Genomic DNA, 27,599 nt, shown 5'->3' with positions numbered 1-27,599 from the left:
GTTTATACATCATGCCTTTTCCTTTGATACCATCTGTTGGCCATTCTTCTTCAGCTCTACCTATCTGCCTGCCTACTTGTCATTGTCTCCCTGCCTCCTTGCTTACTCCACCTCAGCTTGCTTAGCTTAGCTTCAAGGTCACCTGCCCAATGATCACTGTTCTCTACCTGCTAAGTATGACATGGCCCATGTCAAAAGTGACAAGAGAACCCCCAGTGTCTCTGTGTTGTGTCTAAGAACTCAGTATGTGGCAGACAGAAGGTAGGGGCATTGTGGGGTGCGTGACAGCCCCTAAGGAATAAACTGGTCACTGTGGAAATTTGGGAATGAGAAGAAGGTGCCATGATATCATAGAAGAGTCTTCAGTCTGTGATTCTAGAGGGTTTTGGTCCTGTTCCAACCTCTTGATGGCGACTTTAGATATGGACTTTGCCTTTCTCTCTTCTCTTCTGTGACATGGTTAGGTATCTTCCCTGCAGGCTTATTTTGAGGATGAGAAGAAATACATGGTGAATATTCTGCTCCATGCTGGCCTTGTGGCAGATGCCTAACAGCTTATAGGTGCTTTTATTATTAATAATAGCCAGAACTGGAAGACTCTATTTGTTCAATGTCTTTGTGTACCTACCATTTGCTTAACACTAGGTTAAAATTAGGAATCCAAAGAAACTGCGTATGTGGGAGCTTAACATTTTGTTGGAGAGACTTACTGCAGGTCTCCAGATGGTTCTAAAGCACAGAGGTAGGAGCTGCCTAACCTAAAAGAGAAGCATGCTCAGAATGCCCAGAGCAGAGGCGCCTCTGAGCACAGCTTGTGTGAAGGCGGCGTGGGACTTGAGAAAATCAGTTGTACTGTGGGATTTGGTGTGGCAAGGAGGAGCCAGTAAGACAGGTAGGCTAGAGGGACAGCTTGAAAGCTTACCCAGGTGGATTGGGAATGTGTGGTTGGGGCATCTGCCCCATCTTACCCAACCCTCTGTATTCTCTGCATGACGGTGAAAAGGGACACATCTGGAGGAGCATTTCCAAATTCTGGGAGGATGTGTTAGCACTAGGTCAGCCTGGCTCTTAGCAAGCCTACAAGGAAACACTTTGCCCCTCACACCAAGGCTGTTAACTCCCCCAGTTATTTAAGCACCACAGAAGAGTTGTGGGGACGGAGGTGGAGAGGGAAGCACAGAAGGAAGGCAGCTCCATGTGTAGCTGCAGCTGCTCTTAGTCATATCCTTTAGCCTAGGTTCTGAAGCAGCGTCAACCCAGTACTGCCACCTGTCACCTTCTCCCAACACAGCCATCATTACATTCAACATATTGACATCAGTGAGCCTCAGTTTTCTGATCTATGAATAGGAATAATAATAACACCATGTAATTCATAAGGATGCTGTTAGTCTTACATGAAACAATTCATGGAAAGCTGTTAACACAATACTCGGTGGAGTGTGAGTTGTTCTTGGTTAATTCTTAGGGCTTTGGTGCTGTTGATGTAACGTTATGGTTTATGGCTTTCATGCTCTGCAAGTGTGCTTCCACTGAGCTACATGGCCAGGCCTGTGTTGTTAATTGTCGCTATTCCTCATTGCCTCAGAAGTTGCAGCTGTCTGTTGATGCCTTTGCCTTTCCTGAGTTGAGCATCAGGAAATGGGCTGAGGAGGTGCCCTGAGAGTGTGGACAAGCCCGTGACTCTGTAGGTCTCCTGTTGGGATTCAGGCACTTGATGGTGATCTTAGACATGGGTTTATCTTTGAGACTTCTCATTGTAGAATTTGGATGCCTTTCTTGAGAGCTAGTCTAGAAGATGAGAAGAAATAAACCACAGTTTACCCAGATCTGGATTGACTTCTGTCTAGTTGGAGTATGACACTTCCTGTGGCTGCCCTTACTGTCTACCAGGCCTCCTTGCCTGTGCTTTGCCTTTTCATGGGAGTTCATAGTTTCTTTGATGTTTTTCTGCAATAGTATCTCATGTCCAGGACTTTGGGGAAAGGCCTGGAGTTCAGGCAGTGTCTTGGACTAACCGCCCCCAGTTTAGCTTGGTTTCCTTTTCTGAGGTCAGCCTCTCAAGTTTCTGACAGTACCCTCTTTCCCTCATCATCCATAAGCAAAGCAGATGCAGCCTCCAGAGGTCCCCTTGTAGCAGCCCCTGTGACAGTGTCATTTGTTTTACCACCTTTCCTGTCTAGAACCCCTTCTTAGGCTTCCTGTCTGCACTGCCTTGAGATCTCTGCATGGCCCAGCAGGAGGGGCCCTGTCTAGTGCAGCTTCCATTTCTCCAGCTCAGGGACCCCTGTGATGCCACTTGCTTGTGGTTTGCTTAAGAAAGCCTGAGCTTGGATTTGTAGGCCTGCTCTGTGAATATTTCTGTGTGACCTACCGTGTCTCATTTCCTGGTTTTAGAGAACTAAATTTTCTGATTTTAGAGGTTGTGGGTTTGCTTTTTCTTTTTTTCTCTTTTTTTTGAGACAGGGTTTCTCTGTAAGTCCTAGCTGTCTTGGAACTAGCTTTGTAGACCAGGTTGGCATTCTGCCTGCTTCTGCCTCCCAGTGTAGGGATCAAAGGTGTGCACCACCTCGGCATCCTTCTTTTTGAGACACAGATATGCAAAATAAAACAACAACAACAAAGTGAGATTCAGTTAAGTCCCAGGGACAGGGAAGGTCATGGATTACAAAGGGAGACTTTTTTTAAACTTCAAATTTTAATGGACATTAAATAGAACCAAATGAGAAACTCAGAAAGGGAACAGAAAAGAGGGTGGGGTGCAGTTTGTAAGGCTCCTGGAGTCTTCTCTGGTCTTTCCTTCTGGCAGGTGCATCTCCCTTTCTTCTTACCTGTGGTGCAGGCTGCGGCAGCTCCATTCTTGCTGATGCAGTTTGCTGCCCTTCTCCCTCCCTCTCCCTCCCTCTCCCTCCCTCTCTCCCTCCCTCTCCCTCCCCCTCTCCCTCTCTCTCCCCCTCTTCCTCCCCCCTCCCTCCCCCTCTCCCTCTGTGTGTGTTTGTGTGTGTGTGTGTAACTGTGCCCTTGTATACTGTCCGTTCTTGCTGATGCAGTTCTCTGCCCTTTTGTATGTTTGTCTGTTTTTCCAACAAAGAAAGGCTGAAGCCCCTAAGTCAAGACTCTTGTGCCACCCACTCGCTGGTCTTGCTGAATCCTGGTGGCTTCAGACAGACCGTGATACATGAGGCCTGTTTTAGGATAGGATCTCTTCTCAGAAGGCAGCTGCAGGGAAGCATCATCTCAGGGGCTTTGGATGCCTCCTGGGAAGGGAGCTGGAGGATTCTAGATTAGGCTCACGTTGATTCTTTAGCATTGACCCCTGATCAATCTTAATGCTCTGTAATCAGATTTGGCCTGAGGTACTTTGTCCCTTAATGGTTTTTTTTTTTGTTTTGTTTTTTTTTTTTTGTTTTTTTTTCTATTAGAGTTGTAGTTTTTAAACCAGTGACTTGTTAGATGCTTGGAACACAACCCCCCCCCCCCCCGTGTGTGTGTGTGTGTGTGTGTGTGTGTGTGTGTGTGTATGTGCCTCAGGCATCAAGCATATAGATCCTTTGTATTGGCCATGGCTCACAGAATGTAAAAGAATCCAGCTAACTGATGAAGTCACACGTGTGGGCCCTGAGGTTTACATTGATATTCATGTCTTTTTCCTTATTACTTGAATTTCGTACTCTGGAGAATGTTTGCTTAGAGGGCCAACCTATGCCTGGACTGGTGACCCTTCCAAAGAACTATGCATGAGCGATGCTTTCACTTTCTTTAGTAAATGATGAACTGTTGGAAGAGCAAAAGGTCTAGGGTGCATTCCTGGGAGCAGTGACATCTTCAAACCAAACCAAACCAATCAGATGTAATTAATGGGTGGAATGCTGCCCAGCATGAAGCCCTGGGCTAAGTGGGGTGGGGTAGTACATACTGTAACCCACACATTTGTGAGATAGAAGCATCCTTATCTACACAGTAAGTTCAGGGGCAGTGTGGGCTATGTGGACCCTGTCTCAGACAAAAGAAAAAAAAATTTAAGCAAAAGCATTAAGGGTCAAGAATGCTAGAGCTGGTATCAGGGCTCACCATCTATTTGGCCATGGGAACCTTGGGGACTTTAGCCTTTTGAAGTTTTATTGGCCTTATTTGTCAAGCCGAGGTGAGAATTCCTCACACACACAGGTGTGGCCAACCTGAAGCACCAGGCTGTGTCCCAGTATAATTGTAAATACTGTCCAACATATTCTAGATGACAGCATCTGTGCAGTGTCAGAAGGTTGGAGAACTATGTGAAAATAAATGACACAGGCAAGACATCTCTGAGTGGACATTGAGCACCAGCTAATTGCATTCAGATGTTTTAGACAACAGGTGCTAGTCTGGAAATGCCAGTCTCCAGTTAGCCTTCTAATGAAGGCTTCTAATGAAGAGCTCTTCTAGCTGAAACTGATTTGTGTGCGTATCCTGATTCAACAGGAGAGTCCTTCAAGGCCAGGTCTGTAGTTATATCTGTATGGTATTGTTACCTTGAACCAGACAGATTGTCAGTTTCTTACTGCATGTCTGTCTGTCTACCTGTCGGCCTTCAGATGCTCTTCTGTTGGCTTATTACCAGAGTGATTGGTGCCTGTAATGGCCCGAAGCAGTGTACGGAGTAGAGTTGTGGTCAGCAGCAAAGCTGTTTGAGTCGGGAGGCTCAGGGGATGAATCTGCCAGCAAGACTGTCTCCGAGGGAGCCAGGCTTCTATAAGCACCTCCTCGGACACACTAATGTGTGGATTCATCTAGAACAGCATCTGCACCATTAGTGATAAAATTTCTGTTTAAAATCTGAATTTGAACAAGCCCCTATTCTATCAGTGAAGCTTAAACATATTTCAGAAAGTCACGTAATAATTCGATAATATCTGGCACTAGCCATTTTTAGTGCACAGCTTTCCGTCAATGTATTAAATAACTGAATTATCTGAGTATTTAAAAAGTTAAGATTTATTTTGGCTTGTGTTTCTAGAGGCTCTAGTTTATAATTGGTTGTCCTTGTTTTTTCCTGTGATGAGGTAGCACATCATGGCAGAAGTGTCTGGTGGGACAAAACTGTTGTCCTCTTTGCAGGAGGGACCAGGGGCCCATCATCTTCATTGAGGGTTGCCTCAGACTTCACTATGCCACACTTGCTCAAGTTTCTATCACCTTCCAATAGCACCAGACCAGCGTTGGGACCTTTAACGTAAGGGCCTTTGGTGGACAGGCTAGAGTCCAACTATAGCACTTGGGAGTTTTCAGTAGAGCTACTGTTTTACCTTTTTCAGTAACTATGCCTAGCACTGAAGAATATTGCCCAGAAAGGGAATTATCTTTTATTGTATGTTTTGCCGTATATGGTCTCTCAGTAGACTTTCATTGACAATCGACTATCTGTCAAGGGTAGGAGTTGAAGCTAAAAACCCAGAAGATACAGTCTAAGGCCTGACCTGGCATCATTTGTTGGTGAGACAGATGAGGTAGGAGATAACTAGAGTAAAGTCTGGGGACTACGGTAATAGAAGAATATACAGAGAGTGGCTTGGGCATCCGGAAGAGGGCCTCTTAATCTTGTAGGAAAGCTGGATCAGAGAAAGCTTCACAAAGGAGTTGGACTGTGTGGACAGCGACTGGATGGAGTACTGGATGGGACAGGTGAGGGACCTGTATGCGTTGTATGGTCTCAGTAAGCTCAGGACTTGGGGTAGTCATAGGAGCATGCCAGGTTACAGAGGAGGATGGCGTAAATAAGAGAGTAATAGGGGAGGGTAGGTCTGGACATGTCATGAAAGCAGAGTTTGGGACCTGAGATGCAGGCAGTGTGGTTAGAACACTGGTTCCTGGAGTGGGTTGCTGAGTTAGCCAGATCCCACACACGCCAGTCATAAGAGGCGGGATGTGTGTGGTGATAATAAATTGGCTTTGAAATGTGGGTTTAAAGGACTGAGGGAGATTTCAGTGTGAGTGTCCGTGGGGCTCTTGGGGCATCTAGATCTGGAGCTATGACAGCAGATCTTGCATGAAGAGCTGTGTGTGGATCATCATCCAAACGCCATGGAGTGGGGGTGGGAGTGCTCATCTAGCAAGTAAAGGGCTTGTGAAGAGGTGTAAGGGACTTGAGTAAGAGTCTTGGCTGGTCTCCGTACCGCTAACCTCTGCCCGTTTTCAGATTTCAATATAATTACATTTTTCTGAGGGTGGCCGTCTCTTTCTTCCCTTTCTAAAGTGTTGTGGTAGGGTACACACCTGAGGTCTCAGGAGGCAGGGGCAGGAGAATCAAAGTTCAAGGTCATCCTCAGCCACATCGTCCATCCAGTGGAGGCCAGTTGGGCTCTATGAGATGCTGGATGTGTTAGGTGTTTTTGCTGTGTTGCCTTGTACCTGGTGTTCCTCAGGCACTCGTCTTTTATGCTGTGGTAGTGTACTCTAAAGAGGTAGACATGTGTGCTGTGTTGTCTCTGATTACCGTGCCTGCACTAGAGCAGGTCAGAAGGGATGGCTGTTGAGTAACTCAGACTATGAGTGTTGATGGGCAGAGGCAGCATCCCAGAGAGGAGGTCCGCAGGCAGAGGCAGGTTGGATTAAAGGTTAGAGCACAGCTTAGGTTGTATAGCTGAAGCTAAAGGCCCTCTGCACTTTCTCTGGCTCAGTCTTTGAGAGCAGAAAGGGTAATTTACTATCTTGAAAATTAAATGAAATATGCAGGTGCAATTTTCTGTGGCTTTTAGTAACTATTGTCTTGATTATCCAAGGAGTCAACAATTTTTTTGTCTGAATATCATAATGAAGATAAATTCATCTTTTTCCTCCTTTTTTTTTTTTTTTTTTTTTTTGTCTTTTTTTGGTGTGTTGTGATGGCTAGTTTTATGTCAACTTGGTACAGGATAGAGTCATTTGAGAGATGGGATTTTCAACTGAGAAAATGCCTCCATAAGATTTGTTTGTAGACAAGCCTATAGGGCATTTTCATTAGTGACTGATATGGGAAGACCCAGTCCACTGTGGGTAGTGCCATCCCTAGGCTGGAAGTCCTGGGTTCTATAAGAAAGCAGTCAGGGTAGAGCAACGTAGCAAGCAGCACCCTCCCTGACTGTGCATATCAGCTCCTGCCTCCGGGTTCCTGCCCTGCTTGACGTCTTGTCCTGACTGCTTCAGTGATGAACAGTGACTTGGAAGCTAAGCCAGCTAGACCGTTTCCTCCTCAAGTCGTGTTTGGCTGTGATGTTTTATCACAGCAATAGTAACACCAACTAGTGCAGGTTTGTATATATGTTTGCATTTAGCTAGGCACATGTGTGTGCTCATGAGTGTGTGTGTGTGTAGGCCTGAAGTTAATGACAGTTGTGTGTGTGTGTGTGTGTGTGTAGGCCTGAAGTTAATGATAGTTGTGTGTATGTGTGTGTGTGTAGGCCTGAAGTTAATGACAGTTGTGTGTGTGTGTGTGTGTGTGTGTGTAGGCCTGAAGTTAATGATAGTTGTGTGTATGTGTGTGTGTAGGCCTGAAGTTAATGACAGTTGTGTGTGTGTATGTGTGTGTAGGCCTGAAGTTAATGATAGTTGTGTGTATGTGTGTGTGTAGGCCTGAAGTTAATGACAGGTGTGTGTGTGTGTGTGTAGGCCTGAAGTTAATGACAGGTGTGTGTGTGTGTGTGTGTGTGTGTGTGTAGGCCTGAAGTTAATGACAGTTGTCTTCAATTGCTCTTCCACCTCATTCATTAAATAGGACCGCTCACCAGTTCAGCCAGTCTTGCTACCTAATTGCTCTAGGGGTCCCGTTTCCACCTACCACAGCTGGAATTAAAATTGGGCCACCACACCCCGCTGGTATTTTAGCTGGGTTCTGGGGCTCAAACTCTGATCCTCACCCTTGCATGGCAAGTGCTTTAATCACTGGGCCGTCTCCCCTACATTTGGTATTTAGGATCCTCAGTTTTTGTTGAAATCATTTCACAACTCTCCGTTATCAGATGTATAGCATGGGGTACTGACTCCTCACTGGAGCCCTGTGATTTTGTGTCTCCTCAGAAACAGATCTGAGAAGACAGATTGACAACTCTTGTGGTGCTGGGAATTTCTGTGGGTGTGTCTCCTTTGGGTGACAGTTCTCGGGCTCTCATCTTGTCTGTCATAAACATTGTGAGAAAAGGATGTGTTTCTGGCTGAGCATGTGGGGGGGGGGGACGACTTGGATGCTGGGTAATGGCAGCTGCAGGCCCTAGGAACTGTTGATCTTCCCGGTGGGGGCCAGAAGAGATGCAGCTAACTCCTTTTGATCTGTGGAAGAAAAGTTTCAGAAATCGGCAGGCTTATTTTTCATGCCATTTCGCTGTTTTTAAATTAAAACAAACAGAGTGCCCATACACTGAGGTAAACATTGAAATTGGAAGTGAGTGAAGTCCAGCTCTGACCCTGCCACTCTGGAGGGACTGCTTCTCATTTGGGTCTTGCCCCGATTCCAATTGAGTCCATGTCACTGAAATTTAGTTCAGCTGTAAAAGTCGAGACACACTGTTTTGTCCCAGGGACAACACTGTTTTGCTGTTCTTTTATGCCATAACTGCAAGCTTTGTTCCTTTTTGAATGGAGAGGGACAGGCGTAGGACAGAGCCCGTTAGGTCATTTATAACTTACACATGTGTTGACATCTTGTCTCTTTGAAATGGGTTTGCTTTGGAAAAGTCGGTCTTTGTAACCTGTAGAGGCTTTTCTGCTTGATTATTAGCAATCATACATTTTATTTCCTGCACATGGAACACAGTAGTTAATGAGGTCAGTGAGGAATTCTGTGTCACGATTCATAGCTATAGGCTTACACCACTGACAGAGTGTCAGGCTTGAAGGGTAGTGTGGTAGAAGGTGCAGAGGCAGAAGAATCCTGGGCCTGCCTTGGAAACCAAGATGGGGTAAAAGCCTCACTGCCCAAAGAACAAGACCACTAAAGCGGCGGTTCATTGGCTGCTGTGTAATCCGGTTGTGAGACCCTGGAATGATGCCCGGTTTGTCCACGGAGGCTGCCCTGCTGAAGTTCTTGTAAACCTGCTTTGTGAGTGACAGTCTAGATTCATGCCACACATGGCATGGCAGTATTTAAGGGAATGTTCTTTCCTTGGCATACTGTGCCATGGTTAGAACATTTGATGATGCCAGCCATACCAATGGCCACATCTAGTTGTTGGGTTTTTAAAAATTTTTTATTTTTAGATTTATTTATTTATTTATTTTATGTATGTAAGTACACTGCTGCTCTCTTCAGACATTGGCATTGGATCCCATTACAGACGGTTGTGAGCCACCATGTGGTTGCTGGGAATTGTACGCAGACCCTCTGGAAGAGCAGTCAGTGCTCTGAACCGCTGAGCCATCTCCAGCCCCAGCTACTACCGTTTCTTAATCTCCTATTAAGCTTTTTTTTTTTTTTTTTTTTTTTTTTTAATTTCTTGTTGATTTCAGAATCTGCTCATTAGGAAACTTAAAGTTATTTTCCAGTTCTAAATGTTATTTGAGACAGAGTTGTACTTGTAACCCAGACTGGCCTAGAGTTCACTGTGTTGTCAAGACTGGCTTCAAACTCTTCTTGATCCGCCGGCCTAGAGCTTCAGAAGGCATGGATTTCAGTGAGTTACCATGCTTGGCTGTGTGTGTGTGTGTTAAAATACATATATTTATTTTTATTTTATGTTTATGAGTGTTTTGGCTGCCCATGTATATGTGTACTATGTCCACGCAATACCCACAGAGGCTGGAAAAAGCAGTTGGATCTGGAAGGAGTTACAGACAGTTGTGTGCTGCCATGCTCCACTGAACCTGGGTCCTTTGCAGGTGCAGCGAGGGCTCCTAACTAGAGAGCCATATCTCTAGCCCCCTTATTCCACATTTTTGAGACAGGGTCTCACTTGGCACCCAGGCTGCCCTTAAGCATGTAATCCTCCTGCCTTACCCTCCTAAGCACTGGAATTAGTTAATTTGGCTGGAAATTAAAAATGAAATATAAGAAGTATGAACTCTACTTTTAGTTATTAATTAATTCAACAAAATCTTCGAGTATTTACTATGTATCAGACCGCTATTAGATTTTGGGGATAAAAACTTGCCCCAAAGGGCTTATTGACTTCAGAGAGATGGGTAATTATACGAGAGGGAGAGAGACACAGGAGGCTGGAGGGACCTGGCAACAGAGAAGGTTTCCCTGAGGAAATGATTTTGCACTGAGCTACACACACACACACACACACACACACACACACAAAATTGTCAGTGACAAAGAGAGATAGGAAGCCACTCAAAGCAAGAGGAAATGCCTGTGGAGACAACTCCGGATGAGAGGGTGTGAGAGATACATGGGCCGAGAGAAGACCTAGTATCCAGTATGGAGATGCGGGTGTGATAGGAGGCAGACTGGTCATGTAGGTGTGGACCAGCTTGAACAGGCTTCACAGTCTTTCTCCCATGCCTAAGCCCCAGCAGGCTGTGTTCTGAAGAGGTCTCTACTTGAGGATGGAGAGTGGATTAGAAAGAAAGCAGATGCAAGCAGCCTAGTTGGAAAGGTATTTCATGGTGTGGGTAGAGATGAGGCTACCTGCAATAGGATGGTTCTGTTAGACAGAAGACAGGAGCATGGACTGTGGGTACCCTTTACAGGTGATACTGATAGAATTGGATACTGTTAGAGAGGCTGGTAGGAGGAGGTATAAAAGGGCACTCTTAGGATGACCACTAGGCTGTGTGCAAATGGAAGTGTTGTCTTGCCTAGATAGTACATACACAGCAGCATTAATTAGTGTTGGAGCACAGTGAACCACTAAACTCCAGAGTTGGGATGGCAACCAAGAGATTGAAGCTTTACACAGTGGAGTAAGTCCTCAGGGATCACTAGGGACCACTCCATCATCTGGTATGAGTGAAGCCCAAATTTCTTTCCTATACAGCTGGCCAGTGTCATTTTGGTTCATTACTTGTGAAGAGTAGGTGTGATAGTTACTTTGGCTCAGTTTAAGTGGATTTAGAAATGCCTAGGAGATTAGTAAAGCACACTGGGTGTGGTGGTGAAAATTTTCTAGAGTCTGTTAGATCATGGGCCTCTGACCCAATGAATGGATCTTGTTCTGGTTCTTTGTATACCATTCTCTCTGCTGCTTGTCCATCACGGTGGAAATGCCTCTGCTGATGCTGTGCTTTTCCACCCCGATGGACTGACACTAAACTGCTGGCCAATGTAAAATCAATCCTCCATTGACACTCTCGAGTATTTGACTAGTACAGCAGGTCTTTTTTTTTTTTTTTCCTTCATCTTTGAGGCTGTCTCCTTGCCCCCAACCATCTTTTTTGATGGGTCTCATGTAGCTGTTCTTGAAGTAACAGAAGATAGCTGAGACGTTGAACTCCTGAACCTTCCAAGTGCTGAGATTACAGGCTTGTACCACACGCCCAGCTTCTGTGGGTACACTCTGTGGTACTGATCTGATTTCAGGTGAGACTAAGAACTGCTTGACCCATCACCGTCTTCCTTTTCCTTACATTTCTCCGTTTGATACAAGAGACATTGTGGCATTCGGCAAGAGCTCTGAGTAGGTGAGGTTAGATATCTGAGCATGAATCCGACTGCTCCATACACCAGCTGATGGCTTCATCTGTAAAGGACACACTCTAGTGTCTGATGGTTACTTCAGAAGCTTTCTGTGAGGATTAACTGAGCTAATCAATACAAAGCCCTTTAAACAAGCCAGGTACTCGTGGTTCAAGAAACGTTCATCATCATTCCTCTGTCTCAGTGAGGCTGGCCCTGGACGACTGGAGGAGACTTTGGCATTTGAACATAATTTGGCATTTGAGTCCATAATGGCTACTGGGTCATGGCGACATGGACTAAGGAAGAGAGTGTATGTATTCATTTATCAGTAAAACTCACGTTTGCATAACTGGTGGTCATCTGTCCACCATGGAGACAACAGCTTATGCCTTGGCGTGAAACAGCCTGACTGGGAGAAGATGCACATGTGAAAATATATTTATTTGAGGTAGACTCTTGTGTAGCCCAGGTCGATGACTTTTGTCCTTAAAACTTAAGTTGCTGGTCCTCTTTGAAAGTCAATTTTCTCATCTGTGAAGTGGACACAGTCCTGGGGCTGTGAGGAGAATGGGGTACTAATGGGGAATAAGTATCTGGTATGAACGAAAGCTTTTTAGGTGTTGGCAGGTTTGTTAGTTAAAGCATGCAGGTAAGTTTATTGAACTTTGGTCATTGTGTGCAGAGTTCTATACATCTGTTACTACTGCTCAGGTCTTAATGACTTTTGACAGCATTCCAAATAGGTGTGGTCTCTGTGATGTAGATGTGGTGTGAGCAGGGTGTTGGTGTAGCTGATTTAGTGTCCTCTGAGATGAGGACTTGCATCTATTTGGGGATAAGATTATTTTCAGCAGCAACAGCATCTTTCTGTGTTCTGACCTTCCTTTCCTGGCTCCAGTGCTGAGGAAGTGTGGTGAATAGTGGCAGTGTCGGTAGGAAGTTGAGGAGGTTAGGAATCTGTTGATTTTCTGCCATGCTCTTCTGACATTGAAATCATCAAATGCTTCCTGAAATATGTGTTTCTGGGTGACTTTGTTGCTTTTGGGTTTTCTCAAGATTTTGAAATAAGATTGGTTTTCAGTTACCAGCTTGGTGCCAATATCAAAATGTATTTAAAATTATTCCAAGGAAGAAGTCAGGACTTCTAAAGCTAAAGGTACTAAGCATAGCCTCTCCACCCATCACTCCAGGAAATGTTCTAGCTGACTGATAGTATTCTTTGAACACCTTGTTGGCTGTGCTTTGTGTTTCAGAATGGAGACAGTGGGTCTTCCTCCAGGGGTCTTCCTTCAGCGTTTCTTTATTCCTCCTCTTTCCGACTATTGTTTCGTTGTTTTAATTGCTGGGGCTTGAGCAATTAGGACTTGTCTCAAGTCCTTATCGGGGCCTACCAGTGAGCTCTACTCCAGCCTTTCCTTTTCAGCCAAAGCGGCCCGGCCCCTCTCTGCACATGTCTGACTGACCTCTGTGGCTTCACCCTTGTGTAGGTTCTCTTGGTGCTGGTGTCACAAGACAGGCAGTACAGCTGTTCACTCCGTCCCTTAGGACCCATCTTTGAGGGTGGGACACTTTCCCCTGTCAGCTATGGCCCACTCATGCTTCTGATTCAGCCCTGTGCTTTTTCTTGAATGACGTTTGTTAGATTTATTCCTGCTTACCTTGTCTCTTGTTTCCCATGGAAGACAGCCCAGATCCTTAAGGAGGTGCACATGTTACTTTAAGACACGCCCATGCCAGCCGTGTTTTCACCTCTTCTCACGTCCTGTCTGCTTATGCACTCCATTTGCCATCTCTTAGAAGGGTGTGCCAGTCTGTTTTCTATGTCCTCTGTCTGTCTCCTGCAGTTTGGTGCCTTTAGGACAGTGACCTTGACAGTGCATTGCAAAGGTGTTTGGTACTGTATCTCGTTTCCCATGCTGGACTACTTACACCCGCTTTTCCTTTGATGCCCTGGTTCCAGCACTTGTCCGGGATTCGTTTAAATGACCCATTTTCTATAGATGACCTTCTTCCTGTGTACATACACATTTCATTACCTTGTTATAGTATATTCTATTTTAAGAAAAATTTTAAAAAAGGTGTGTGTGTGTGCACACACATACAAGACTTAGTTTGGAAATGGCAGGGTTAAGAACAGTGTGGAATTTTTGGTAAGTATTCTATCTGTAGAGGCCAGGAGTCACTCTGTTGTTTCTGAGGCACATTCCACTTTGGTTTTTGGGACAAGGTCTCAAGACTGTAACTGACTCTCTAGCCAAGGATGACCTTGAACTCCAGTTCCTCTGCTTCAGTCTTCAAAGTGCTGGAACTTCAGACCAGGGCACCACACCCTGTCATAAAAACATTTTGTTTTTATATTTTAAAATGACATTTGTTTCTTTATTTTGTGGTGTGTTCATTTTTGTGTGCTGGCACTAATAAGAATTCAGAGGACAACTTGGTTGGAGCAGTTTTCTTCTACTGCATAGTCTTGGGAATCGAACTCAGATCATCAGGATTGGTAGCGAGTGCTTTTACCCACTGAACCATTCAGCCCCGCTGTTTTATTTTTTAAGGCGAGAGTCTCCTATAGCCCAAGCTGGCCTTACCTTTGCTTTATGGACAAGAATGACCTTGAGCAACTCGATCCTCCTGCTTCCACTTCCCGAGTACAGGGATTACTGGCATGTGCTACCACATCCTGTTTGTTTATGTATACATATATGTATGTGTGTGCCTGTGAAGGCCACAAGTTGACGCTGGGTGTCTTCTTTAGTTGTCCTCCATGTTATTCTTTTTGAGACAGCCTTACTGAGCCAGGATTACATGTCTGAGTAGACTGGCTAGCCGGTAAGCCTCAGGGATCCTCCTGTCTCTGCATGCCGCATGCATGTCTCTGCATTACAGGTGCATGCCGCTGTGCCCTGCTTATACATGGGTGCTGGACAGGATTTAGGTCCTCATGCCTGTGCAGCAAGCACTTTACAGAAGGAGTCATCTCTCTACATCCTGTTTTTGTTTGGTTGGTTGGTTTGGTTTTTGATGTTGGGGATTGAATCTAGGGCTTTTTTTTTATGCATATTAGACCACAGATCCAGCCCCCAGAACATGTACTTTAAAAGTAGCTTGTTAAAGGCTAGTTCAGTGGATAAATATATTTGCTATCAAGCCTAAAGCCTGTTTGATCATTGGGACTTACATGGTGGAAAGAGAAACCCAGTTGTCCCCTGACATACACGTGCACTCATATTGTGACACATGCTTGTGCTTGCATGTGTATACACACAAAATAAGTAACTGTAACATCAGTAGCTTGTTAACTAAAAGTTCCGGAGCATATGTGATAGTTTAATGTGTATTCTGAAAGCATGCCTTCATTGTTATTTTGAGCCCTTAAACAAAGAAAATAGTTTGCTCTTGTATTTATTTGTTACTTATTTATTTTTAGGAAATTCACACAAATGAAAAGGAAGTAACAGAGAAGGAAGTCACTCTTCACTTGTTGCCAGGTAACGGCCATGTTAATATCTCATATATAGCTTGAGGCCAAAAGATGGATTACATCATCCCTAGTGTTGCTATATATAAACTCCTTTGTTTTCATCCTCTAGCACATAACAGTAATAATGTATCCTAACAAAGATGTCAAAGGCTTTAGTAACTACACACCTGGCTCTGGGTGTTACAGCATTTGGAAAGAATTTTCTTTGTTTCCCTTCTCCAACCTGATGGAGATAATGGGAAATTTTCACTCTTTTCACAATGCAGCGGGACCTTTTGAGGGTGTCCTACTTGGCGTCATCCATCTTTTCTGGTCTCCAGTCTAGAATGTCCTATTCCCTGGAAGAATCCCATGGTCTGTATGCTTTCTTGCTGCCTCAGTCCATAGTTTCTCTCAGATATCACAGCTGGCCGGGTCTCCCAGCACGGGAGTGGGAGGTAGGGGGTGGGGGGTGGGGGGTAGGGGGTAGGGGAGGAGTGAGGTGGGAGAGGCTCACCTGTGTGTCTGCTGGTGGATTTCAGCACAGGTGAGGCTGGGGTACTGGAGCTTTGCTCTGAAGTCATTCATTATGAAGGAGCCTGGGTTGGTTGACTGCTTTTGAGACAGAGGAGAGTGGCTAACGCTCATATTAAATTTTAATTGATTCTGAGTTCAAGAGCAGAGACCTTCTGGTGGTATATCTCCCTCGTAAGTGGAAAGTCTTGCCACTGGTATAGTCCTTTTCACATTTTTCCCCAGTTCCAAATCATTTCTTTTTCTAAGTGTTTTGTTTATTTTGAAACTATGTTTTGAATAGAGCAGGCTGGCTTGGGATTCGTAGCCCTTCTGCCTCTGTCTCTAGAATATTGGGTTTACAGATGTGCATGATGTTTTTGTTTTTTTTTTTTGTAATATATCTTCTTCCATAACAAGGATGCCTGACTTTTATTTTAGACATTTAAATAATGGTTTAAAATTTCAAAGGCCTTTCTTTTTCTTTAATGATGCCCTAAACTTTTATTCATCTTTCATATGGTTGATTTTCCCTCCTCCTTGGAATTCTAGCTTTTGAAAGTAACCTCTATTTTTAACTCGATGTTAAGTATATTTTTCCACCTTATAGAACCTGGCAGCCTCTTGTAAGACAGGTAACTTCCCTGTCCCTTAGCCTAAAATAAGAGCCTTTCCAGACCCCAGCTGCGTGTCAGACTGCGCTCGCTGCATGCCATGTTGCAAAAGTTCTCAGCAGATGTGCTGTGGTAGCCGCTGCCCACTGGTTTCCTGTCTCCACTACATGACTCTCGGATGAGGCGCTTCTGGTCTTGGGGAGCTGAAGTGTAAGAAGCCTTATCCACTTATCTTTCACCTTGACCATAGCTAAGGTCCTTTTTCTGGGACTGTTTTAAACCCCAACAGGCCCCAACTTGATTGTTTTCTTCAAACACTGTGGTCTCTCTGGAGGCTGACCTAATGATGGGGCCATCGTCAGGTGTTTCCGTAGTGCTTCCGTTGCAGATACTGCCCACTTGAATGGAAAGAGGAAAGAGTCTGAGTGGCTGACAGCTTAGTCTTCATCTTCGTTTTGGAAGTTAGAGTAAATGAATTTTTAGCCAACAAGTGAATTCAAAGGTGAAAAAAAGCCAGAGGGAGACCCTGTGGGAAAGATGGTTATCTGCTGGGTGACAAGAAAATTCGTTTGTTTTTGTTGTAAAGTTTGCTCTCCATTTCCTGCATGTCCTGTCCTTTACCCAAATACCAGCAGAATTTCTCTGCTTCCATGGAGCAGAGGATGCTTCCCTAGGTCCCAGCCCTAGTGTGTTTTGGCCATAGAGTCTGTCTTCAGGAACTGTAGTTTCTCATGTGGACTGAGTGCCTGTAGATGGAGCACAGGAAGTGGCCCACAGAGAGGAAGTGCTTTGAACTAAGAGAGACAGTCCCCACCCCACCCCACTCCACTCCACCCCACTCCCATGGCTGCCTGTTCCCTCTCATCCTCCAGAAGCCCTGGCTTATGCAGGGGAAGGGGCTGAGTCGGAATTCCAGCAGAGCTGGCCAACCTGTGGCCTTTGCTTCACGCAGAGAGTCATTGCTGTGAGACACCTGCTGGGTAATGAACACCATCATCTACACTAGAGAAGGTAGCCGAAAGCTGGTGCAGGGTGCGACTCGAATCCCAGCACTTGGAAGGCTGAGACGAGGATTACTGAGAGGTTAGGCCAGCCTAGGCTACATAGTGAGCTCAAAGCCATCTGTGTAATATAGTGAGACCCAGGCTCCAAACAAATGAGAGAGAAGGGGCTTGACATGAGTGTCAGCTGGGTGGAACTCCCATTCTCATGATGACAGGTCAGAGGGATCCCAGCATGAAGATGTCCCTGCACCATTCAGTGACTTGCCCTGCTCTGCCTCAGTTTCTCTCCTCGGTTTGCAGTTCTGCTTCTTTGGCGTGAGCTGTATTGTGTGTTTGTTTGTCCCTGTTTGAACAGTGGGAAAGCTTAGTCACATTCTGTGCATTTCCCTGAGGCCTCTGAGGAGAGCTTGCTTTGGCTTTCATCAGGTGAACAACTGCTTTGTGAAGCCAGCACAGTCCTGAAGTATGTGCAGGAAGATTCCTGTCAGCGTGGCGTCTACGGGAGGCTCGTCTGCACTGACTTCAAGATTTCTTTCTTGGGGGATGAAGACTCAGCCTTGGATAATGGCGGGGTATGTACGAGCTGCATTTGCTGAATGCTAGGGAGAGTGCAGGGGAGGCTCCATTGGTTTGCCCGCACTTCTCCCTCTCCCCAACGACAACAAGGGACCGAGGTCTCCTATCAGTGGTCTGCTCTTGCCCTTCAGGGGCTCCTTCCGCCTGGAGGACCACCTAGAAACTGCCACCCGTACTTGATGACTCCCTTGCTTTTACCCTTATAAGTTGACACCATCAACTTTTTCCCAATTTCTTCTGTACTCAGCACAGCGTGAGTCACTTGTTGGAATAACCTCACACACGCACAGTTCCTCATGTTTCCTCTGCTAAGCGCTTTCACAGATTCGGGAACTGAAGGCTGAGTGAAACTGATGAAGAGCGCAGCCTTTGAGCTTGGGTTGTTTCTGTTTGATCTGAACCTAGTTGCAGGGTCATTGTGAGACTTGTATCTTCTTAGGAGCGAGCCGTAGGAGAGGAGCAGCTATGCTTCCCAGTGGAAACCTACCAGGACTCTGCTGGGCTGACCCCGTGTGTCGGCTGCCCTAGACCCCTTTGCAGCTTTGTCCAAGGCTGGCCATCTGCTGCAGAGCTTGGCTCCTCGTCCCGAGCACAGGCCGCTTTGCCAAAACACATGACCCTCCCAGCGTTTTCTCAGCTTTCCAGGGAGCTTTACTTCACCTGTTTGTATTTGTGTGCAGAAATACCATCACATCCTCACTTGATTTGGGGGCACAGTGGGTTTCCTGGGTGCAGCCCTCAAGTAGCATGTTCTTCCTGGGTTGGAACAGCTGGTCCCTGGGGATTTTCTTGCATATACTGCAGCATCCCTACCTTTGGGGGTATGGTGACTGCCTCAGTGCTCAGTGCTCAGTGGAGAACAGTGATTTAAAGGAGTCACCCTTGTTTCCTTTGATTTTTTTTTTCCCTTTTTAGGAAACTCAGTTTAAGAATAAGATCATAGGAGTAAATGATGTTCCACTCCACTGTGTGGATCAGATTTATGGAGGTGAGTGTCTCCTTCCCTTCCCTCCCCACAGTGTATAGCAACGATTATGATATTTCCAGTCTGTTAAAGTGTTATGTAAGTTACTTTGTGCAAAGCAGCCCCGTGAATGGTAGGTGCAGCATGATGTAGCCTGTGTTTGGGTGCCTTGGTTAGAAGTGAGCACGCTGGCCTCAAACCCTCTCGCTGTTGCATTCTTTTCTCTTCAGATGTGTGTAGGGTTGTGTGTGTGTGTGTGTGTGTGTGTGTGTGTGTGTGTGTGTAGGTCAGAGGCCAACCTGCAGGAGCCATTTGGTCTTTCTTCCTTGCATCCCTCGGGTCCTGGGGATCCTGGCAAGCCCCATTTACCCGCTGAGCCGTCTTGCTGACTCACCTCCTTCTTATGGAGATAGTTTTTGTTTGTTTGTTTGTTTGTTTGTTTGTTTGTTTTAATGGAGCTCACTAAGTGTCAACCTTATGATCTTGCCTCTGGCTCTTCCTCCTGAGTGCTAAGTTTTCAGGTGGAAGCCACCCACACCTGAAACCTGTTTTTTTTGTTTGTTTGTTTGTTTTGTTTTGTTTTTTCCCTAATACTCCCTGTTAAATGTTGATCAGACGAGGTTCATTATATGCAAGTAATGGGGATATGCTTGACACACATTCTGTGCTTATGTGGCAGTGTCCTTAGAAAAGGAAGAAAAGCTTGAGCCAGGCATGGTACTGTACACCTGTATTCCCAAGAGGCAGAGGCGGGGGCATCCTTGAATTTGAATCTAGCCTGGTCTATAGAGTGAGTTCCAGGATAGAAACCTTGCCTTCCACTCTCCTCCGCCCCCGCCCCCATGCTTGAAAGTATCAGATTAGGACGTCCTTTCTGCTGACTTTAGACTGTCCTTCCAAGCCTCACTCTATTCTCTGTTCTTCATTTTGGGGTTCAGGACATTTTCAGAAATTGTTCAGCCTGGGTTGAAATAGCTGGCACTCAGTCTCAACACCAGTAGGTGCTGAGTGAGTACAGGCGCTGAAGCAGGGAGGGAAATGTCAAGAGGAGCATAAGTGTAGGAGCTGACTAGTGTGCAAATGTAATCCAGCATGCTCCCTTCCATCCTTTATGATCTCAGATTTTGCAGTTTTGCAGCTTTTCCCTTTTAAATCTTTATTAATTTTTAAATTTTATGTATTTGAGTGTTGGCCTATATGTGTATGTGCCACATGCATGCCTGGTGCCTGCAAAGTGCAAGTTGGATCTTGAGGAGATACAATGGTTTGTGGCCTCCCTCCATGTGGGTCCTGGAAACCACCCCTGTCTTATGGAAGAGCAGCAAGTGCTCTTAACCTGCTGTACTATCTTCCCAGACTTAAGGTGTGTGTGTGTGTGTGTGTGTGTGTGTGTGTGTGTGTGTGTGTGTGTGTGACAGACAGACAGACAGACAGACAGAATAAGAACTCCAGTCCCTAGAGCTGGAGCTACAGGCAGTTGTGAATGTCTTGACATGAATGTTGGGACTCAAACTCTGATCCTCTGAAAGAGCAGGAAGTGCTCATAGCTGCTGAGACATTTTTCAGTTCCATCAGAGCTGAGTCTTCTTCAGGCTGTTAGAGCCTGCTCTTAGGTTTACTCTAGAGAAATTAAAAATCCTGCTGGAAGCCAGACACAGCTAGCACTTTGGAGGCAGAGGCAGGTGGATCTCAGAGTTTGAGGCTAGCCTGATCTACAAAGTGAGTTCCAAGACAGCCAGGACTACACAAGGAAACCATGTCTTTAAAAAAACCAACCAACCAATCAACCAACCAGCCAACCAACCAACCAACCAACCAAAAACCTGCAAGAAATAAAACAAAAAAAGGACTCCTGCTGAGAGGGATGTGCCCTTAGAACCTGACAGTCTTCCTGGTCTTTAGCATTGCCATGTGACATTCATTTCTACTCATGATTTCCACATTGATTGTAGTGTTTGATGAGAAAAAAAAACCTCTGAGTGGACAACTGAAGAAGTACCCCGAGAAGCTTGTTATCCACTGCAAAGACCTGCGGGTGCTCCACTTCTGTCTGAGGTACACAAAGGAGGAGGAAGTCAAAAGGGTAACTAGCTGCATGTGTTTCTAGGTTTTTCCCATATCAGGGACTGTAGGCTTGGCTTATATCACCTGAAGATGGAAGGGAGCCTTTCACTTGGTGTAGCTGAAATCAGCTGTAATCTCATTGGATTACTCTGGGAGATAGTGGGCAAGCATGACTGTATTGACTTGGTATGTGCTTTGAGTCCTCCAATCCACAGTGCTGGCCACCTAGAAGCACTGCAGGGTGGGAAGTGATGCGTCAGGTAAGGGTCCACTGGGGAACGCCCAGGCTGGTCCTCATCCTGACAGCCTGTGTAAAGCAGGAGTGCTGCTGCCTTCCAACTCTTAAGAGTGCTTACCTCTACAAGGTAGCAGTTGTGTGTGGACCTAGGAACACAGGTCACATGAGCAAAGTCAGGTCACGAGGTGCACCCTTGGAGATACAGCATCATTTCCTGGTGGTCATAGCAAGTTGTAGTCAGGAATGGCTGTACCGGTTTGCTGCGGTTCGTTATAATTTCTTCGGTTTTTCTTGTCAAGACAGTGAAGGTCTTGCCCCCTCTCATAGTGCTCCAGTTAGGGAAAGCCCAACAAGAAGCCAGTGTGCTTATACTGTCTTATCTGCAGTGAACTATGCACTCTATGGGTGATGCCCTTATTCTCTCTCAGATAGTATGGTAGTTGAGTTAGGGTAGGAAATGTGATTGTAGTATCTCTTCTAAGCAGGCAAAGAAAGCTGTAGATGGAGAAAATTCCTCAAGAGATAGAGTATTTCCTTTCAAACAGTTATTTTAGTCGTTTATCCAAACATACTTTTAGTTAACACAATAAACAGACAGAAAGCACAGTAGACATATTTCTTTTCTTTTTCCTTTCAAGACAAGGTCTTGTGTAGCCCAGGCTGGCCTTTCTGTGTAGCTGGGAATGACCTTGAAGCTTTGAGCCTCCTCCCTCTACCTCCTGAGCTGGGACTATAGGCATGTGCTACTGGGACTTTGTGCATGGTAGACAAGCATACCACTAACTGAGCTACAACCCTAGTCCCTTTCCTTCATTGTCTAGAGGACCCACAAGTGATTCAGCTAATGTCCTGCTTATTGTCTGATATCAGTTGTGAGGCTTAGACATGTTGAACACTTAGAACTGACCTAATAGGGCAATTGGGATTTTTAACTCTTGGTTTTTGGGAAATTAGACTATGTTTTAACTTTTCCTTAGAAATTAAGAACTCTTAGAAAGCATGACTATTTTGTCATGTTCTGTTTGCTGTGGCACTATTCCAAGAGCTGATTCCAGCTTCAGCAGAGGTTGTGATGTCCCCAGAGCCCTGTAGGTGTGATAGAGAACAAAGATTAAGTTGGCCCCTACCTTTCTTAGCGTTGATCTAGCAGAAGCATAACTGTATCCATTGGTCCTTTCTTCTCTAGATTGTCAGTGGCATAATCCATCATACCCAGAGTACCAAACTGCTGAAAAGACTGTTTCTGTTTTCCTATGCAGCTGCTGTGCATGACACAGGTAAGTCTTTCTGACCGATCGTTGTAGAGTAGTCAGGGGCGTTTCCGTTTGGTTTTGGGTTTGTCTCTCCTTATAGCCCAAGCTGACCTCAAATTCAGGAACTTCTGTCTTGGTCTCCTGAATGCTGGAATTCCTGGCAAGTGTCCCCACTCCTACAAGGTTCCATTCTACTCTCACCTGTGACAGGAAGGGAAACCCCATCATTGTTAGTTTGTTTCTCCATGATCAAATATTTGTCAGGAAAGAGGAGAAAGATTTATTTTGGTTCACCATTTGAGAGGGTTCACTCCATGGTTTCTTGGCCCATGTATTTATGGAAGGGAAGTTGTTCACATCAAGGTGAAGGACACGGAATAGAAAAAGAAGGGAACAGAAAGCAGACATAGCCTTTAAAGACCTGTTCTCTTCAGAGATTCCAGTGACTTGCTTCCTCCAGGAATGCCCAATCTCCCAAAGCGTCTGCATCCTTCCTGTCTTAGGTAGGGTGATGAGACACCATGGCCAAAAGCAGGCTGGGAGGAGAGGGGGTGTTTGGCTTACAGTTCCACATTGTAGTCCACCATTGAAGGAAGTCAGGGCAGGAACTCAAACAGGGAGGCAGGAGCTGATGTAGAGCCCATGGAGGGATGCTGCTTACTGGCTTGCTTTCCCTGGCTTGTTCAGCTAGCTTTGTTATAAGACCCAGGACCTCCAGGCCAGGGATGACACTACCCACAAAGGCTGGGCCCTCCCCCCATCAATCACTGATAAAGAAAAAGCCTTGTAGGCTTGTCATAGCCTAGTTTTATGGAGGCATTTTCTCAGGTGAGGTTCCTTCCTTTCAGATGACTATAGCTTGTGTCAAAGTGACATAAAACTATCTAGCACACTTCCCAGATGACAGCATATATCAGGGTTCAAGACTCAATGCATGCTTCATTTAGAGGTTTCTTTCTTTTTTCCTGTGATCTTTGCTTTTTATCTTTTAGGTCTGTTTGCTTTCATGTTACACTGAATTGTTTTGTGGTTACTTCTTAGGAAAAGTAAAATGAGGGGCTAGAGAGGTGGCTCGGGCTAAAGTGCACACTGTGCAGGCACAAAGACTTGAGTGTGAACTCCTGGCATCCATGTCAAAGACAGTGCAGTAGTGCATTTCCAACTGTGACACCAGGGGCAGAAAAAGGTACATTTTGGGAGCTTCCTGGCCACCCAGTCTTGCTCAGAGCAAGGTCTAGATCTAATAAGGGACCCTGTCTCAAAGATGAGTTCGGGAGCAGTAGAGGAAGATGCCTGGTATCAACATCTGGTACACACACAGATGAATTTTAATTTTTCTGAATTAAATGAAAAAATGGTAAAATCAATATTATACTGGAAATTTGAAACCAATCAAAAAATAAATTGAGCTGGAGAGATGGCTCAGCAGATAAGAGGACTGGCTGCTCTTCCAGATGTCCTGAGTTCAGGTCCCAGCAGCCAGGTGGTGCTGCTCTCTTCTGATGTGTCATCAACAGTGTACTCATACATTTCAAAAATTTGAGACAATTTAAAATAACCCTATTTCTCTCTGAGTTCTTTTTTCTTTAGTCTATATACTCAAGAAATACACTTAAGTTTATTTAAGATTCTAGAGTACTCTAGAGGAAGTGGGTGCTTAGTGAACCTGGCTCCCATGTCAGAAACGTCTGGTTGGCTTGTTTAAGAGCACATACATTGGACTGCACTGCACCGACCATTGATTTAGTAAACATCTATTGAGTGCTTGCTGTGGGCCTGGTCCTGTGGAGGGTGGGAGTGAGCAGGACTAAGTCGCTGCACTCAAGGATGTAAAGACAAAAGGAAGTACAAAGACTGGTGTGTTCTGCCAAGCAAGTCCTTCTTCCTTGGCAGAGGCAGCCATTTGAGGGAGAGAGCCACGCCCCGGCTAGGACTGAGCCTCGTAAGAGCATGCTTTAGGCTTGGAGATATGCATATATTTCTGAGAAAATGTCACACTGTAGGATTTGTGGATGATTTAGATGATGGAATAAAGATTATGGTGTCATTCCTCAAGCACTGTCCACATTTTGTCTCCCTCTCCTCTCCCCCCCCCCCCTTTTTTTTTTTGAGACAGGGTGGCCTGCAACTCCCCAAGTAGGCTAGGCTAGGTGGCTGCAAGTCTGCCTTCCAGCCTTCCTGATACTAGGATTACAAGTGCAGTGCATACTATACCATCACACCTGGCCTTTTTTTTTTTTGCTTTTGAGACAGGGTTTCTTTGTGTAAGCCTGGCTGACCTGGAACTCAATTTGCAGACCAGGCTGAATTTGAATTCATGTAGATCCACCAGCCTCTGCCTCCTGAGTATTGGGACTAAAGGTGAGCACCAGCCCAGCCCAGCCCAGCCTTCCCCCCGCCCCCCGTGGATCACACTCGGGTCTTTCTTGCTTGTAAGGAAGGCATTTTACTGACTGCACTGATCCCCAGCATCCTTCAGTTTTATTTCCCCTGTATCCTTCACTTACCCACTGGCCACTCAGGAGTGTATGACTCAGTCTCTAAGTATTTGTCGTGAGATGCTGTTGCTGTTGATTGCTAGTTGTATTCACTGTGATCTATGAGGTACAAGAAACAATTTCAGCTGTTTTGTATTTGCTAAGACTTGCTTTGCAGCATAGAGTGTGTATGATCTGTTTGAGAGGAACCTCCATGGGCTACTGAGAAGAATAAGGTGTGTTCTGTTTTTATTAGGTAGAATATTCTGTAGATATATGTTAAATTCATTTGGTCTGTGGTATAGTTTAACTCTGGGGTTTCCTCATTCTGTTTTAGATTGTGACTGATCCATAGATGAGATGGAGTTATTGAAGTAACCCCGTTTTATCAGGACCTATCAGACCTTTATGCCCCATTAGTGATTGCTTTATGAAGTTGGGAACCCTTGCATTTGGCACATGGATGTTTATTATTTTTTATGTCTTCTTGATGAGTTGTTCCCTTGATTATTATATAGTGGTCTCCCTTCTATATTCTTAGTTTGGTTTCAAGAATACTTCAGATAACAGAATAGTTACCCTGCTTGTGTGGACTTCATTTGTTGATAGATTGACTTCTACCTGCTGATTCTCAGTCAGTGCCAGTGCATTGTTTCCTGGAGATAATATGTGATTGAATCTTATTTTTCATTATTTTCAATTATGTGTATGTGCTTCTTTGTTGGTGTTGCCTGAGGAGACCAGGGGTGTCTGGTCTCTGGAGCTGGAGTTCCGGGTGATAGCGAGTCACCCAGCGTGGGTTATGGGAACCGAATGTGCGGCCTTTGGAAGAGTAGTACTTGATCTTAATTGCAAAGCCATCTCTTCAGTCTCTAGAGCTGGTGTTTAAACATATTCAGCCTGTCTGCACCTTTTTTTTTCTTTTTGATGAGCTGAGAGAGCGTTTTCTTGGTTGTTGTCTGGCTGGGTGAGTGCCTGCTGTCAGCATTAGGACTCTCCCAGTCCAGTGTGTTGGACGTGCTGAGCTCCTCCCTAGCTCTCCTTTGTTCCTGGGTTGCCGTCAGAAAATTGATTCTTTTATGTACTATTATGATTTTGACTTTATGATGGCTCTGGTCATAAATTGCCTTAGTTTGTTCTTGTCTTGAAATATCCATAATTCTCTGTCAACTCTAGACGATAGCTTTGTGTTTGTAGCAATTTAGGTTAGTAATGAATTACTTTCAGGACTTGAAGTATATTGTTTCATGCTTTCCTGCATTTTAGGGTTGCTGATGTTATTTTGATTGCTGGCTTTTATTGGTGAATTGGCCTTTTCCTCTTAGATCTTTTAATAATGTTTTATTCTGTGTCTGTCTGCATAGCTTTTTGAGATATGGTCTCATTGGAGCCTGGCCTATAACTAACTGCGTATCACAAGGTAGGCGGCCTCTGGCTAGTGGGTGGACCTGTTTTAACCGCTCAAGAGTTGAGATTAATAGGTATGAGCCATTATACTTAGCTGCTTTGTTGTTGTTTTGTTTTTGTTCTCGTTGGTTATTGTTATGTGGATTTTGTGTGTGTGTGTTCATGCTCATGTAGGTACGTGTACATGCATGTTCAGGCCAGAGGTTGACCCTGGGTGTCTTTCACAGTTCCTCTCCACTTTATTATTTTTGAGACAGGGTCTTTCACTGAGTCAGCTGGCCAGTGAACTTGAGTGATCACTTGTGTTTGCTCACCGTCTTTTTCATTAGTGCTGGGCTCAGCGTTGTGCTAGCTTTTCTTGTTTGTCCTTGTTTCTGAGACAGGACCTCTATGTAGTCCTTCCTGTCCTCAAGCTTTTTGTGGAGACAGATTGGCCTCAAATTCACAGAGATCTTCCTGCCTCTATTTGTATTTAAGTGGGTTCATTACACCCAATCCAGCTCTTAAGTAGGTGCTAGGGGCCTGCACTCACTGTCCTTACACTTGTATAACAAGCACTTTCCCCATGGAGCCATCGCCCTAGTTTCTGCTTTGCATTTTCTGACATCTTGATTATATACTGTAGAGAAGTTCTTTCTTAGTGATATCCATTTAGGGTTCTGAATGCCTTGTATGTTTGTGTTTTCTTACTTTAAATTCGGTAGTGTTAATGCCTTTCTTGTGAAGATTATTAAGCATTAAATTCATGGCATATAGGATGAAATCATTAAATGAGAGCTAATTGAGAATAAAAGTGCTTGTTATCTAGGCATGGTGGCACACACTTGTACCTAGTACTTGGAAGCAAAGGCAGGTGGATCTCAGCGAGTTTAGTGCCAGCCTGATTTAGGTACTGGATTTCTGGCCAGCCAGGGCTACATACAGAGACTCTAATGTTTCAAAGAAGAAAAGTTACCTATCACTCATAGTGGGCCATGTGTGAGGATTACAGCTCACATTATATTACTAAGCCAAATAGGAAATTTGTCCCTGAAGTTCATCTTTGTTATAGACAGATCTTTACATTGTAGCTACAATGTTGTGACAGTATGGGAGCATAGCTTGGCTTTTTTGTTGATTGCTACTGTAGCTGGTCTTTGCTACCTTGTGGCTTCTTCTTGTTCCTATCCTTATTCCCCCTTTCCAGTTTCACCCTTATCACTAGATAGGAGAGAAAGGATGGGGGGTGGGGTAGGGAGAAACCCTGAATCTGAGTTCTTTCCTTTTGTTTCTTCTTTGAGCATGAATACTAACAAACTATAACTAACCCCTCTGAATGACCAACAACTGCCAATGCGGCCTCTCAGGGACCCTGGCTTTTATACACCCTCTGAAAAGTTTCCAAAATTCCAAATATCACACAACCACAGAAACTTTTCCCAGCTGGCAAAGCCACGCCTCTGCTAGAGCTCAAGGCA

At 45.0% G+C, this 27,599-nt stretch overlaps 1 protein-coding gene across 3 annotated transcripts in view; it reads left to right on the top strand.

The window, feature by feature from the left end:
• Mtmr12 (myotubularin related protein 12) overlaps positions 1 to 27,599 on the top strand; it is a 69,710-nt gene that overhangs the window by 10,647 nt on the left and 31,464 nt on the right. For 2 of the 3 annotated variants that reach the window (XM_034523602.3, XM_076916421.1), the window contains exons 2-6: positions 15,000 to 15,060; positions 17,590 to 17,735; positions 18,655 to 18,727; positions 20,656 to 20,786; positions 22,192 to 22,282. In XM_034523602.3, coding sequence (XP_034379493.1) covers positions 15,000 to 15,060; positions 17,590 to 17,735; positions 18,655 to 18,727; positions 20,656 to 20,786; positions 22,192 to 22,282 — 502 coding nt within the window. The remainder of the gene's footprint in view (positions 1 to 14,999; positions 15,061 to 17,589; positions 17,736 to 18,654; positions 18,728 to 20,655; positions 20,787 to 22,191; positions 22,283 to 27,599) is intronic. The other variant, XM_034523603.2, reaches the window with a different exon arrangement.

The sequence above is a fragment of the Arvicanthis niloticus genome, chromosome 19, assembly GCF_011762505.2.
Source record: "Arvicanthis niloticus isolate mArvNil1 chromosome 19, mArvNil1.pat.X, whole genome shotgun sequence".
Taxonomy (NCBI): Eukaryota; Metazoa; Chordata; class Mammalia; order Rodentia; family Muridae; genus Arvicanthis; species Arvicanthis niloticus.
This window is presented reverse-complemented; position numbering and strand designations above follow the sequence as displayed.